At 45.6% G+C, this 16,822-nt stretch overlaps 1 protein-coding gene across 1 annotated transcript in view; it reads left to right on the top strand.

Annotated features, from left to right (window-relative positions):
* Positions 1 to 14,829, top strand: part of SV2C (synaptic vesicle glycoprotein 2C) — a 352,825-nt gene extending 337,996 nt beyond the window's left edge. Inside the window, exons 10-13 of the mRNA XM_088443732.1 lie at positions 1,900 to 2,033; positions 4,505 to 4,708; positions 11,186 to 11,345; positions 12,686 to 14,829. Coding sequence (XP_088299858.1) covers positions 1,900 to 2,033; positions 4,505 to 4,708; positions 11,186 to 11,345; positions 12,686 to 12,869 — 682 coding nt within the window. The 3' untranslated portion in view covers positions 12,870 to 14,829. The remainder of the gene's footprint in view (positions 1 to 1,899; positions 2,034 to 4,504; positions 4,709 to 11,185; positions 11,346 to 12,685) is intronic.
* The last annotated feature ends 1,993 nt before the right edge of the window (positions 14,830 to 16,822 follow it).

The following is a 16,822-nucleotide window of genomic DNA, read 5'->3' as shown; positions in this document are numbered from 1 at the left end:
CTCCAGTCCTAGGCCCGGACAGAGAGGGGCCTGGGTAGCAGCGGTGAAGAATACACAGGCCATGCGGCAGGCACTGGCAGGCATCGGCGCACCAGGCTCAGCGCGGTAGCGCCATTAGAAATTTGCAGCCACGAGCCAATCACAGCTCACGGAACGGCAGCCAATCAGGAGCGGCTGCCGATACGCAAGCTGTGATTGGCTCGCGGCTGGCTCGGTGAGCCAATGCTCCTTCAACCTGCCAGTGCCTGCCTCCTGTGTATTCCTGGCCGCTGCCACCACCCGAGATGCTGACTGACCTTGCCCTGTGCTTATATGAACAATCCCTTGCCGTTGTACCACATATATAGTCTTGGCAATCTTTATCACAAGTGATTACTTATGTATCCGACATCTCCGCAAATCTATGAAACGCTTTAGAAGCAGAAGAGGAACACCCAGCCATGTCTGGCAGCAGCTGTTACATTGTTTACTGTACATTCCTACAGGGGGGCTGTAGAGCAGCCAGCCCTCCCTGTGCCCTCCAGCCTAGCCAGCCTTCTTCTGCCCGCTCCCCCCCAGGGCAGCCGGCCTTCTAGTACAGCAAGTCAGCCTTCCCCGCCCCTCCCCCAGTCCAGCCAGCATTCCCTGTGCCCCCCAGTCCAGCCAACCTTCCCTGCACCCTACCCCTAGTCCAGCCAGACTGTCTTCCCTGCCCAAGTCCTGCCAGCCTTCCCTGCGCCCCCCCCAGTCTAGCCAGCCAGCCTTCCCTGCGCCCTATCCCTAGTCCATCTAGTCTACCTGCCCCTCGCTCAGTCTAGTCAGCCTTCCATGCCCTTTGCTACCCCTAGTTCAACCAGCCTTCCCTAACAACTGCCCCAAAAGCTCAATCTTTCAGAATTGTTAAACTGTTTTACGCACCAATTATGCCCCACCCCCGAAATCGCTCAACCCCCATTATCCACAGCTAAGCCCACCTCTGCCGCATACCTCCGTGGGGCCCTACCTATTTTGTCAGTACTGGGCCCCACAATTTCTGATGGCAGCCCTGGGGGCTGATGTACTGTATCAAGCAGTGAAAGTGGACTAGTGGAGAAGATGCCCAAAGAAGCCAATCAGCTTGTACCCAGTGGAGTCCCTCTCCGCTGTGACACCTGGTGCGGGGTGGGATGCAGCCGAAAAGGGGGAATGGCCTCGTGGATGGGGTGCGGCCTCGTTAACAGGGGCGTGGCCTCGCTGCCCAAACCCCGACCCATGCCGTGGGTATCATCACTGGGGTTGTAGGGGGTGCCAGAGGTGCGGAGTGCCGGCTCCCACACTGTGACAGGAGCCAAGAGCTGCACTTAATGCTACAGTTCAACACTCTGCTCCTGTCACTGAGGGGGAGCCAACACCTTGGTGTCACCCCTCGGTGGGTGAAACCCGGGTGCGGCCCACACCCACTTTGTGACGCCACTGCTTGTACCTATCATTTTATAGAATGTACTTGATAAATGCCACTTGGAAGTCAATTGGTTGCTATGGGCAGCTTCTCCTCCTTTTTCAGTGCTTAATACATCTCCCCTTATGTGTAAAATACCACTACATTGTATCATATCAATGGAACACTGAAAATATTACTTTTGCTGTCTCAGACAATCCAATCGTAAATTTCCTTTGCTTTGGAGACTTTTGTGAATCTAACCCCCAACTGCTAACTGTGTCTATGATAGTCACTTGCTAGATACACACATTCAGTATTTGCAGTTATAGCATTGACAACAGTTGTTTTTATATTTTGTATAGATATATGGCATTATTATTGCCACGCACCTGGTACAGTATAAAATATGTCTATGTTTATATGTAACTATGACTGTTACTGATAAGAACATTTTATAAATGCTGCTACTTACCCAGATACATTGTGTTTATACTTTGCAGGTTCACAGCAATGAAGTTTAAGTCTGTAGTCTTTCAAGACTCACTGTTTGTAAATTGTTATTTTGAGGATGTCACGTCACTGAACACTTACTTTAGAAACTGCACTTTCTTAAATACATATTTTGTAAACACAGGTGAGTTACTATCAATGCATTTATACAACGGCAATAAAATTGTGGAATAGATTCTGTCTGATTGCAAACTGTTACATTATGTACAGTGTATGGAGTATACAATAAGTACAGCATTTGTGCCTGTTGCAATATGTACTTGTATAGGGAAAAAGGGAATCGGTATGTAATGCCGGCAGCTGTTCAGCCTCCGGATCAAATACCAACAGCAGCAGCCCGATGGAACGAAATCCTGACTGCAGCAGGTAAGTACCCCAACCCTCTCCTCTCCCTACCCTAACCCTCCCTTAGTGGTGCCTAACCCTAACCTCCCCCCTAGTACCTAACCCTAACCTCCCTCCATTAGTGCCCAAACCTAACCCTCCCTTCCAGCACCCTAAACCTAACCCTCTCGGGGGGGTGCCTAACACCCCCTAGTGGTGCCTAACACCCTCTTTCCCTACCCTAACCCTTGCGGGGGGTGTGCCTAACCCTAAGTCCCCCTGAGGGTCCCTAAACCTAACCCCCCCCCACACGGCTAAACACTAGGACACCCTGCTTACCTTTGTTCGGTATGCCGGGTGTTGGGATTTTGTAATGGGGTTAATGAAAGGCGTCAGGATTTTGACACCTATCTTTATTCCCATGTCGGCATGTCAGTGTCGGGATATCGTCAGGCAGGATAGCGCCCGTCGGTATCCTGACTGCATTACGGAGAAAGTAAGATGAGTGCGTGTATGGTATTGTTCTGCAGGGAGAACAGTTTACTGATCATTTGCAAACTATTGCACTAAAAGGGAATCGTTATGTAGTGCCTCCTGTCAAAATACCGACAGCGGCATCCCGAAGGGTGGTATCCCGTCAGGGGTCGGGTATACTTACCCTCCCTCCTTCTCTCCCTAACCCTCCCTTCTTGTAGCCTAACCCTAACCCTCCCCACCCCGCACCCTAACCCTGCCCGTTAGTGCCTAAACCTAAGTCTTCCCCCTTCATGCCCAAACCTAACCCAAACCAATGGTGTCTAACCTTAACACCCCCTCCTAGGGGTGCCTAGCTCTAACTACCCCCCCCAAAAGAAAACCTAACGCTAACCTAGCTATGCTACCTAAACCTAACACTCCCCCCCCCCCCCCAGCTAAAATGCCCCCGGCTTACCTCATTTGGGCCGGTGTCCTGTCTGTATTCAGCATCAGGATTAAGACAGGCGTCGGTATTTTGATGCCTATTTTAAGTCCCACATCGGGCTTCCACCGTCAGGATTCAGACCAATGGCATGCCATCCGCCGGTCTGGTAACTACATCCCCACTAAAAGTAAATATGATCTGTAAAGGATTGTCCATGAGGTTGTATAAGACATTATGCTAAGTTACTATAAAGATTTAGGTACATGTATCCAAGGAATTATTTAATTGGGGACTGTAGTATGAATGCCTGTAACTTATTACACTTGTGTACTCTTTTATGTGACCTGTGTAGAGACAAGTACAGGATTCTGACAAGTAAACTCCAATAATGTATCGCTGCCATGTGCACTCTCTAGTCATACTCAAATGATGTCCTATCCTGGACACCTAGTGACGTGATCTATTTAAGAATCAGTAAAGGGACGTTGGTGTGACTATGCAAGAGATATTTATTATGAAAATATATGCACCTGTAAGAAAGTCTGCAGTTTTATATTGTAACTTGTTCATGTTTATAGCTGCAGTAATATTTGTCTTAGTTTCATGCACAATATGAAAATAGTGACATCTGCTATGCATCATATGAGCGACAGATGGCAGCAGGAAATGCTCTTAATAACTGTCACTTGTAAAGTTTCGTTATTATACAAAACCAAATCAAAGAATTAAAAAAGTCTGCTAAAAAAATCATGTTCAGCCCATAGTTTAATAAAGATGTTAAGAATACTTTAATAATATTTACTGAACTATAATTGTGTAAACCAATGTGTGTTTGTAAATATGACTCTCACAAACTCATTTTGCAGACTGAAAAATAACCACTGATTAGTTCCTAGCACTTAAGGTGCGTACACGCACAACGATTTTTTGAACGATTTAACTATAACGACGTCATTATCGTTCAATCGTTCAAAAACTCGTTCAGTGTAAAACGATAAACGATTATCGGTCATGCGCATTCACATTTGTCGATTGTAGTTTGTAGTTCAGTCAGACTGGCCAACTGAACGATTTTCAATAGAAGTTGCAACATTTTTCCTTCAACACACAGACAATCGTTTATTATGTAAAGTAAAACCAACTACTTTGTAAATGATTTTCGTTCACTTTTTCAAGGGAAAAACTGAATGAAAATTGTTCAATGAAAATCGTTCATTACTTACATCGTTGTGTGTGTACGCACCTTATGGATTATTTGTAAACCTTATTAATCATCTTCTGTATAAGATAGACGGCGTTGCCTAGGAGAATATGCCTGCTGCATTGTAAATGTCAGATTTATGATGGCTTTGTCACATTTGTTTCTGCAGATTTTGAAAACTACAAGTTCATAGACAGTGATACCAAAAACTGCTCATTTGACAATCCAAAGGTGGGATGTCAGATGACGTTTGATGATGACTACAGTGCCTATTGGATCTACTTTGTGAATTTCCTGGGTACACTGGCCGTTCTTCCGGGCAACATTGTCTCAGCCCTTTTAATGGACAAGATTGGGAGATTAACAATGCTGGGTATGTCTCATGCTCTACGATGTCATGCTTTAGCCCAATTTACTATACAATAATTATACAATGTTACAATGTACTGGAGATCTGATATTTATGCAACATAATTCTAGGTGAATTTGCACCTAGCACAACCTGCAAAAATATCCCTTCTCATCGCGCCATCTGTTGTCAGTGCGGACATATTTTAGCAAAGTGCATTTCAACATGGATGCCTACTCTCCACCAATGCAAACCAGAAGTGCTCCTAAGTGTTCTGTAGATGGGAACAACTCTTAAGATGTACAGCACAGTGTGCAAATGTGTAAAGGACTCAGGACCTTATTCAGAGTCGGCCGCGAGTGCCGATGCACTCGTAACCTACTGGATGGTTAGTCCTGCGCAAGCGCAGCGGTCGCACTGCGCACGCGCAAGCCCCGGAGCAACAGAGAAACTCTGTCGCTCCGGAGCTCGGTACCAAAGGGGCGGCTGTCGAAGTTGATCGACAGCTCACCCCGTTTGATAGGCGGGCCGGGGGGGTGGTTTCCAAAATGGAGGCATTCCTTAACGAACGCCTACCGTTTTGTGGGCGGCCGCACTGACATCATCAGTGATGTCAGTGGGGAGCTTCCTGCTCCATCAGAGAAGGAAGCTCCCTGGGGCTTACGAGTGCCCAGACCCAACCTCTGGTCGTAAGCCCCGATGGTCGCGATGGTGATCAACCTGGTCTGTCGTTAAGCTTAACGATCGACAAGGAGGCGGTCGTTCAGGATGTAAGCGGCCACCCTGATTCAGTGCGACCGCTTGCAACTAAACGACCGGATCTGAATGAGGTCTTCAGAGCTGATGCAAAAATTAAGTTACCCCGCAGAGTGGAAATGACTTTCCATCCAGCATGAAATAGCTCTTACATTGCGCTCACCCCTTTATCTCATCACAATAATCTCAATATCATTTTCTGTACTGCTCCATAAAACAAGGAATTACTTCTCAGCCAATGCACCCTTCAGCACCTCTGAAGGGTGCATTGGCTGAGCTCCATCTTGCGCTGCCAACCAATGGGTTTGGCAAGGATCTAAGTTGAGACGCTCAAATTGGTGTGCATGGCATCCTGACCCTTGTGATGCTTCTGTGGCATGTGTCTCTAACCAGTGTCACTCCAGGCACCCCGCAAAGGTGCACCCAATCAGCCCTGGCATTCTCTATTACATACTTCATATACTGGATACACTAGTAGAATAAGGGATATGTTTTTAATTGCTTGTGTGGTCCCCGTGATTATTCAATGCAGACAAAATCAAAGCAGCCTCATTTGTCAGATGTAAGTGTATATTTATAGTTATAGTAGATAAAGAGAAATACAACCAGAGTGAATAGTGCTGAAATGTGTCACCATTGGTACCAATACAATATTAGTTATGTAATGCTGGCTACAATCCATAGAATTCTGCAACTCAGCCTAAGTGCCGACCAGAGGGTAAATATTTAATTTGGCCACACATGTAACACAGAATGACAGTGTAGCTGGGTGTTAGGGTATTATCAGGAATTGTGCTTGTTTTGTGGTCCTCAAACACTACTATATTGGGCACTATTGTATCTCATATGGGGGCTGAATGTGAGATAGATGCAGAAGCGCCCGCAGCTGCATCTATTGCGGTCGCCCATCTGCACCATTATGCAAATGCTGATAGAAAGTCCTTTCCCTTTTTTACATCCGAATGTGCAAGGACTGAGACATCCATTTTCAGCGTCCGTACATACAGTAAGACCGATTGTTCTGTCCTTAGATGCACCATTGGTCGCACCATCGAAACTTGCACCAGCCCTATTACAGGTGCAGTCCCTCCATCCGTGTATGTCCTCCTGTGTGAGCAGTTGTCTGTATACTCATCCACTTTCACCACCATACCCATAACACGCCCATAAGATGGACCATCTCCGTGTGTGCGCTAAGACTCCTCCCTGTCACTGCCCGGGAACTACATTTTACATTTGCAATACACCCTCTCCCTGCATGGACCTGATCACAACTGCGACTCTGTATAGACACAATCATGACGCATGAGCGGCGCAACTTAGGTGCATGCACAGTAGCAAAATCTCTCTTCACTACATCTGACAGGTGCGCACACCTCTAAATCAGGCCCATGGCCAGTATAAAATCTGAGATTGTTAAACATATTAATATGTGTCCTTAACATCCTCTGTCACGCTCCGGACACTTAAAACCCCTTTTCTACCTTTCCAGTGCATGTCCAGGCTAGCGCTAAGGTCCGCTCATGCTGAAAATTGCTAAAGTCTACCCGCACTGCTCCTGTCCCGTCCTCTCAGTGGCCCTCATTCAGAGGCGCTCGCAAAATGCGAGCGCTTGTTCTGAATGTGGGCGGCCGCTTGTATTTTGAAGTGCGGCCTCCTAGTTGCTAGCCAAGCTGTGGGTTACCACCCACAGCTTTAGCGACCGACCAGGTTGATGGTCGCGATGGTCAAGACCATCGCGACCATCAGGGCTTGCGACGAGACCCTGAGGTTGGGTCTCGGCAACCGCAAGTCCCAGGGAGCTTCCTGCTCTGATCGAGCAGGATGCTCCCCACTGACATCACTGCTGATGTCAGTGCGGCCGCCCACAAAACGGCCTCCGTTTGTGAAACCACCTCCCCGCCACGCCTATAAAACTGGGCAAGCTGTTGATCAACATCGACAGCCGCCCCTATTGTAGTGGGCTCCGGAGTGAGAGAATTTCTCTCTTACTCCGGGGCTCGCACACGCGCAGTGCAGCCGCTGCGCGAGCACAGGGCCTAAACATCGACCGACTTGTGAGAGCTCAAAGCTTACGAGCGAGTCTGAATGAGGTCCAGTGTCCTGTCATGGAGCATGGAGGTGGCTCTCCGCAGTCCCTTGCTCACAGCGTATCTCCCCAGCATGTTGGGATACAAACTGCAGGCCAGAGTTCCACCCAGAACAACAGTATGGACGCAGCCATGTTGGACTCTGGCCCTGATTCAGAGCCGGACGCTCTGACAGAGCGCTCGCTCTGAATCAGGGCCGGTCTTTTTTTTTGTTTAAGAACGGCCTCCTGGCCGCTCGCATAGCTGTGGGTGACCACCCACAGCTATAGCGAGCGGCCAGGAAGATGGTCGCGATGGTCAAGACTATCGCGACCATCGGGCTTGCGACGAGACCTTTGTGGTAGGGTCTCGTTGCCGCAAGCCCAGAGAGATTTCGGCTCTAACAGAGCCGGAATCTCTCCACTGACATCACTTGTGAAGTCAGTGGGGCCGGCCCCAAATGGTAGGCGTTCACTTGGGAACCCCCCATGCCAACCCCCCGGCCCGCCCTCCAAAGGGGGCGTGCTGTCTCTCAACATCGACAGCATGCCCCCTTTGGTGCGAGACCCGGAGCGACGGTTTGCCCGTCGTTGTCTGGGTCTCGCGCATGCGCACGACGGAGCCGGCTCTGTCTTGCGCATGCGCTCTGGGCCACCATCGACCTAGTTGCGAGCGCTCAGCACTTGCGACCGGGTCTGAATCAGGCCCTCTGTCACCTGACTCTCTTCCTCCACTCAGAGTGCTGAAGTTACCCTGGTGCTCAGTATCTAAACGGTCCAAGTCCATTATATCCAGTTCCAAAGTCTGGTAAACAAATCTCCTATACCATCTTGCACTCCAGTCTAGTTTTACCACTGAGACTTGTCCTTACTGCCTCCATCGGTTCCAGCCGATACCTCCAATAATCGGTCCTATCCGATACCTCCAATCATCTGTCTCAGGGCCTGATTCAGCAAGGATCGCTATTGCGATCGCAGCTGCGATTACGCACGCAGTTCAACTGCGATAGTATACTAATTAATTGCGATCGCTATGCCGCCGCAGCATAATATAACGACACCCACTTTACCTTACACACATTCGTAATGTTTAGCAAGACTGCGAAAACATCAGTACAATTGAGACCTATCGCAGCCTCACGCACACTTGCACAATCTCTGACCTTTACTCAGAAATTGCTAACTTCAGCGCATGCTGTGTGTCCTTAGGCTGCGTATGGCATCGCAGTGGATAATTTATGCATGCCCATGCAACGGCGTTCAAACGCACTGGCACGCCTGCATTTCGCTGACAACTCCCCCGTCACCTCCCACAAACGGTGCTTCCTGTCAATCACTCTGCGATGAGTCTGCATAGTCACTGCGATCGCAGATACGATCACAGTGGCTGACACATGCACTGTGATGCATATGCATGTGCAGAATGCAACAATCGGCTAAGTGCATGCGTACAGTATTAGAAACTGCGATCCAAGCTGAATCAGGCCCTCATTCAATACCTCCAATCATTGGTCCCATCTAATACTTCCAGTCATCGTTCTCATTCAATACCTCCAATCATTGGTCCCATCTGATACCTCCAGTCATCGGTCTCTTTCGATACCTTCAAACATCGGTCTCATTCAAAACCTCCAATCCTCGGTGCCATCCGATACCTCCAATCATCGGTCTCATTCAATTCCACCAATCATTGGTCCCATCGGATACTTCCAATAATCGGTCTCATTCAATACCTCCAATCATCGGTCTCTTTCAATACCGCCAATCATTGGTCCCATCCAATTCCTCTAATCATCGGTTTCATTCAATACCTCCAATCATCGGTCTCATTCAATACCTCCAATCATTGGTCCCATCCAATACCTCTAGTCATCGGTCTCATTCAATACCTTCAAATATCGGTCTCATTCAATACCTCCAAGCATCGGTCCCATCCAATATCTCCAATCATCTGTCTCATTCAATACCTTCAATTATTGGTCTCATTCAATACCTCCAGTCATTGGTCCCATCTGATACCGCCAATCATCGGTCTCATTAAATACCTCCAATCATCGGTCTCATTCAATACCTCCAATCATTGGTCTCATTCAATACCTCCAATCATTGGTCCCATCCGATACCTCCAGTCATCGGTCTCATTCGATACCTTCAATTATCTGTCTAATCCAATATCTCCAATCATTGATTCCAGCTGTCATCTCCAAAACATCGGTCCCATCCGATATCTTCATAACGGTCCCAAACAGATTCAGAAATCCAATTCATCATAATTGGTCTCAAACCACTCCAGGATCTCATCCCATCATTATTGGTCTCAAATCAATTCAGAAATTCAAAACATCTTCATCGGACTCCAACCAATTCAGAACTCCAGTTAATCACTATCGGTCTCAAACCGATCCAGCTCTTCAGTTCAGCATTACCGGTCATTCCGGCCCTACTCAACAATCCAGCATCATCGGTCCCAACCTGATTCTGCTCATCTATACAGTATCATTATCTGCAGTACTCATTCCTATTCACTGTTAATAAGACATTGCATTCCTGCCCTCACCTTCAGGCTCATCATCCTATACAGCTTCACTAACTCCTCACTTCATACACGAGGAAGTAAAGGCTCAAGCCTCCCAGCTTCATCCACGCCTCCCAAGTCTCCACTCCAGCCTCCCACGCCTGTTCCGACCAACTCCAATCCTCAGGCTTAACATCCTCATTTTTTTTTTAACTAAACATTTTCCTCTACAAGAGAAGCCATGAAAATAGATTAGTGTGTTATTCTGATTACAGATATCTCTAATAACATGCACATTATGGCCCTGATTCAGAGGTGGACGCGGTGCCGATATTTGCGCAGTTGAGTGATGTTTTGCTACTGTGTATGTGTGAAAGCCTTGAATACCCTTACTGCGCACGCACAACCTAGTTGTGTGATGGCGTATGTATTTGTGTACAACATCGCTATCACTTGAGATGGCTTCTGTGATTCATGGCAGTTGTCATGGCCGTGTCATGCGAGTATCATGGGCGTGTTTCAGCATGCGGCTGCGACCTCTTTCTCAGCACCGCAGCCACCATGGCCATGGTCAGACTTTGAGAATGTCACAAGGGGAGGCTGTGCGCCAGGCAGAAGCTGTTCGGGGAGCCAATGTTGTGTTGATGGTGGAAAGATCAGATCTAGCAGCGCACTTGAGCAGTGCTCAGATATGCAAAATGGACATCTCAGGGATTGCTCAGCCCATCGCACGGTACATAAGAGGAATGCTCAAGCTGACATTTCTATATTTTCTCACTTGTGAATCCATGAGAAATCACATCCGCACATGAACTGTGTGGACCTCTGATTCAGGCCCTATACGAGCTGTCATTACTGCCACATTGTAAATAATCTGTTTATTTATTGTGATTTTATATTAGCGCAGAACAGATCTTCACAAAAACCTTGTTATCTAAACAATAGAGCGTGTCAAAAGGATTTAAAAAATTTGTTATATATGAATTTGTACACTGCTGTACTTTTATATAGAGGTGTGATGTTTAGGTACCCAAGACAGAGATGTAAGCTGGCAATCAGCTACTAGCTGTCTTCACTTCAAGCATAATCACTTGTTCAAAACATAGACATGCTAGGACGATCATCAACAATCATCCAATTTCTCTGGTGATTTTATGTTCAGGAGGTTCCATGGTCCTCTCCGGCATCAGCTGCTTCTTCCTGTGGTTTGGTACCAGCGAGTCTATGATGGTCGGGATGTTGTGTGTATACAACGGTCTAACCATTTCTGCTTGGAATTCTCTTGATGTGGTCACTGTGGAATTGTACCCAACAGACAAGAGGTAAAGTCACATTGAGAACTTTGTAAACATTTTCAAACTGAAACAAGTGTATTAAGTTGGACAATGGGTATCCAAACTCAAAAGTCTAAGAATTGTTTCATCTGCTCTGAATTTTGGATGCATTATTTCAGTAAACCTTTTGGAAACTGTTTAGGAACCCTATGACCTAAGGGCCTGATTCAGACCCGCTCGCGAGCGCTGAGCACTCGTAAGCGGATCGATGTTGGCCAAGTGTGCATGCGCACGGCGGAGGCGGCTCCGTCGTGCGCATGCGCGAGACCCGAATAACGACGGCCAAGCCGTCGCTATTGGTCTCGCACCAAAGGGGGCGTGCTGTCGATGGTGAGTGACAGCACGCCCCCTTTGGTGGGCATGCCGGGGGCGTGGCTGCCCAAACGGAGGCGTTCCCATGGGAATGCCTACCGTCTGGGGCCGGCCCCACTGACATCCCAGTGGGATGTCAGTGGGAGTGCTTTTGGCTCTGATAGAGCCAAAAGCACTCCAGGGCTTGCGGCAGACGAGACCTTACCACAAGGGTCTCGTCGCAAGCCCAATGGTCGCGATGGTCTTGACCATCGCGACCATCATTTTGGCCGCTCGCTATAGCTGTGGGTGGTCACCCACAACTGCTCTTAAATTCAGAGGGACGGCCCTGATTCAGAGCGAGCGCTCTGTCAGAGCGTCCGGCTCTGAATCACGGCCTAAGCTTTAAGTTTATCCTTCATTCAGTTTTAAAAGCAGCAGATTTTTTTGTCAAGAGTAGTTTTACATTACTGAAATGACATACAGTAAATGTAAAAAGTTATAAAATGCATGCAAATGGGTCTGACACCAGAAAGCACAAATGAGTACATACAGTAGCTTAACTTTCTGTTCTCTCTCCTGTGCCACTGTTTCTATTATCTTAGTTTGTTCCTCCAAAGCCCACCTTCCTTTCTTACCTCTCCTTCCTCCTCTTGTTCTACCAATGCCCTTCTCAAACTCAACACCTCCTACTGAGCCAACCAATTATCCATCCTCTCTCCCTCCACACTTGCTGCTGTAAAGCTCTTTCCCTGGACAGCTGCAGCCAACCAGAGATCAGCAATATTCTCCGCTAGCTGTCAAGACAAAGGAAGTCGCTCCGCCTTAGCGACTGCAAGTGTGTTCTATTACACCCTCTGCAATTGAGCACATGAGGAAATAGAAAGTGTGTGATAGCATGAAAAATTAAGAAATACTATATGGATTTAACAGAACTCAGCATGCAGTTAGGAACAAATTAGGATAGAATAGGAAAATGTATATCTATCTGTTGCAACCCTTTATAACTTATTCTTACATTATTTGTTTAATTTCAGATCCACTGGTTTTGGCTTTTTGAATGCACTGTGTAAAGCAGCAGCAGTACTTGGAAACTTGATATTTGGTTCACTTGTCGGAATCACCAAAGCCATACCTATTCTTCTGGCCTCAACCGTGCTTGTATGTGGAGGTCTGGTGGGACTTCGGCTGCCAGACACAAGAAACCAGGTGTTGATGTAAACGGAAACTAAAGCCATCACCATTTTTTTTTTCTGTATTCCTGTCTAACAGTCAGCTGAATATGAATAAAACAACTGGATAACATACTCAGAATTCAATTGAGAAGCCCCAACACATCATGTTGTTATAATGTAGTTGTCTTTGTTGTGATGTGTAGTTAGAACTAAAGTTGTCCATTGTTTTTTAATTTTTTAGTTAGCGTTTTCCATGAGTTATACTGTATATTGTTCAATGTTCTTTGTTTTTTACATTTTTTTTTATATATATCAAGGACCACTGCAGTGTTGCCATATTTAAATGCACACAGACTACAGGCACTTATAGTGAGTAACTTATTAGACTGGATGGATACTGAAATGCACCAAAGTTCAGGCAAAAAAATATTTATTTTATACTACTTGTGTCCAGTCAAAATATCAATGTCACCGTAAGCCTTTCTTCCATTATTGGTTAACAAATACTATCACAAAATACACACATAATGAAAGAGGGGTATTGATAAGTGGAATATTTAATTACATTTTGGACTTCATATGAATGTTTGCATTTAGGAGTCTGTGCAAATCCACATAAACAAAGTTTTCCCCATAGCAATACTTTCTATAGCACGGAAAAGTGATAGATTAGGATAGTGCTTTCCAAACTTTCTCAGTTCTTCGTGCTCCTTAGTGTCTCAGAAATAGTTTCATGGTACCCCTTTGCCAAAAGTTTCCTATGGAGACACTGAACAAAAATTGTGCTTACCTGCAAATGTTATGTTCAGCCAGTTATGTGGTGCCAGAGGCGTTTGCATTCAGCTTATCCACATCTGATCAGTAGTCACCAAACCTGGTTTTGCATTTCACATCAATTAAAAGAGGAGGGAAGAAAGGAGTGAAGGTATGGGTCAAATAGACAGTCGAATGTGAGATCAGATGAGAGATAAAGTAGGGGGAACAGAAGGGATGAGGGGACAATTGGAGACATACATACAAATGGACGAACAAAGACACTATTGCAAAGTGAGAGACAGATACAAACGGGGGGAGAGACACAGAGATAGGATAGGACAAACATGGGAAGAAGAGGAATAGATTCATCACACTATTCAATGCAGCCTACAAAGATGCCTGCTCACAGCTTTGACCCTATGATTGAGCTACTGTCATATCCGGAGGCAACAAAGCAAACAGATCTACCCAGGTTATGTACATTTTCATGTGAAAAATTTAAACAAACTATAAAGTAATATATTTAGAAAAACATAATAGTATAAAAATTTCCCAGTTCTGGAGCTGGTTGAAGGATTTGGCTACTTCTCATAGACAGTCTTTCCATCTCCTTCCACAACTGTGACTTGTGTCATGTGGGGCTTTGTGTTACCATGTAACACAGATATTTCACTTGAATGTTCTTAAGGATTTGCTATCTGAAGACAGAGATGGTACTTCTCTCCTGCCGGATTGCCAAATTCAGTGTCGTTGTCACTCTGCTTGTTTTCCTGTGTTTCTAATTGCGCTTGTTGCACGGGCTGATTAACTTGGGATGTTTCATGAAGGTTGAATTACACTTGGGCTTATTTAAAGTTAGATGCTTTTTTTTCCTTTGTATAAGCTATGTTTTTCTGTACCTTGTGTGCACATTAAAACTGTGTAAGCATATGTCTATATATATATATATATATATATATATATACACATACATGTTTGGCAAGTCTTTCAGTTGCATCTCCCTATGCCTGGACATACACGCCAGGGTCAATTACAGTGAGGACATGTTCACATTACATGTCAGTTTTCCCAGATATGCATATTAGGTGACATATCTCTTGCGGGTGCTGGTGGCATGTGTAGCGACACGCAATAACGATGATGACTGTCAGCAGCACTTTCCAGCATTTTCTGATTGGCTGACTACATGCCAACCACTCAACTAATATCTGTAATGTGAATTAATAAATTTTTCTTTAAAGGAAAAAAAATATTTTATTTAACATAGTTTATATAAATACATTATTTAATAAATATTCTAACAATATGTAGAATAAAATTAAATAACATAATTTTACAATTTATTTAATGAGAGAATAAAATATATTGTTGTTTTTATTTAGGATAAGCCTCCTAACAAGTGTATATATGTTTATACACATTTATTTAGGCATGAGTCGCTTGTACTTAATGTACTCGGCCTGTCTGTTAGAGTGCCACCTCCCTCTCCTATCTCCGCCACCTCCCTCCCCTGTCTCACTTCTCTGGACACAGGTGACAGTAAGTGGCTGAGTTGCGCTAATCTGTTTAGGAGCATATGCGTGCAATCATTTTCTAAGTATGCGCACAGTGAAGTCACATGCAAACTAGAGTAGTACTTTGCATCAGCCCCAATGTGTGCAATCATATTACGGGCCTGATTCAGGGAGGCACGCTAACTGCACGCAATACCAATATTCACACAGTTGCCCAATATTGGAAGTACTGTGCATGCGTCCTGGTGGTTACTGCGTGGAGATGTAGGTTGCAAAAAGAGGCTGTGGGCATTTATGGGTGGCCACAGGAAGAAGGCTAGTCAGGCGCAGCGCATGTCGTGTGTGTTTTGCGGTCAACGACTATGTCTAAACATGCAGTTGCTCTGACACAGGTGGCCATGTTCAGACGGAGAAATTGCTTCTTTGTAGGGCTGGTGTAATCTCAGAAGGTGCAATTTAGTATGCAGCGCTGTAGCAATTGGCCGTCTCAGTAGGAAGCCCATCAGCCGTGGCATTTTGAATTGAAAATATAGTTGAGACACAATCGCGGCTGTTATAATTTTAGTTTTTTGTCACATTTTTTTGTTCAATTCATTTACAGGGAAGACCTTCATTTTTGATCTTATGAGTGATCTTTTTTTAAAAGTTCCCCAAAAAAAACATTAAAAAAATTATGCAATGTTTAATTTCAAGACTCACATTATTTTACTCTGTAACTGGCAACAAATGTTGATATTAATCCATTATTTAAAGTACATAGTGTGAACCCTTCAGTAAAAGAAAGCAGACAAACAAGGAAATAACAAGGGAAGAAAACGCATAACTGTTTTTTTCGTAAAGGGAATACGTGTAACATTTACAGCATTTGTAGCATTTTTTTCTACATTCAGAAAACTTCTATCAAACCCCAAAAGTAAGTTACGTATATTGGAATACAATTTACAGCACTGGCACTGATAGCATTAACAACTTATCTATACAGCCAGGGCTGCCATGAGAAATTGTGGGGCCCAGGACTGACAAAATAAAGTTGGCAGGCCCCCTCCCACAGGTTTCTGCAATTCCAGACATGCAGTGTCTCTCCAGCTCCAGCCAGCCCTTCTGTCTCCCTAGCCAGCCCCCCTTCTGTGTCTCCAGCCAGCCCCAGCATCACTTACCTTATTCTGCCTTCTGGCTGACAGCTACTCTTCTTCACTTCGTGGTTCCTCTCAGCAGTACCACATTAAAATAAAAAAAATTATTGCCAGGTACATGCCTGTCACTGGGCCTGTAGAATCGTCCCAACATGGGGGAGCCAGGGACTGTGGGCTTGTCAAGCCACTCAGGGGAGTTCCGGGAGCTGTCTCGAGATCCCAGTGGCCCTGAGCGGTAGGAGCCAGGGGTGGGCCCCCTTCTCTGTCCGGGCCCGAGTCTCCAACCCTGGCAGTTCCCCCTGTGATGGCGGCCCTGCATACAGCACTCATTGTTTATAAATTACATTACATCATCGACTTGTATACATTTGTATTTGTGATTTATATAACTTTTCATTTTGGAGTCAATTGAGTTTTAACAATAGCTTTTCTGCTCTGAATAGAAACACACTGGGTACATTATGGAAAACTTGCTCATATATTGCCAAACCTATCATTTGAGTATGAAGTGTTAAGTATCTTTGGACTATGCAGCAGTAATGACCTTTACTGCAATCCCTTGTCCCCACACAATCACTCTTACTAACCACTGTGGT

The sequence above is a fragment of the Taudactylus pleione genome, unplaced genomic scaffold, assembly GCF_031769625.1.
Source record: "Taudactylus pleione unplaced genomic scaffold, aTauple2 ptg000333l, whole genome shotgun sequence".
In the NCBI taxonomy this organism is placed as follows: domain Eukaryota; kingdom Metazoa; phylum Chordata; class Amphibia; order Anura; family Myobatrachidae; genus Taudactylus; species Taudactylus pleione.
The sequence above is the reverse complement of the archived record's forward strand: the minus strand, read 5'-3'. Positions and strand labels throughout refer to the sequence as shown.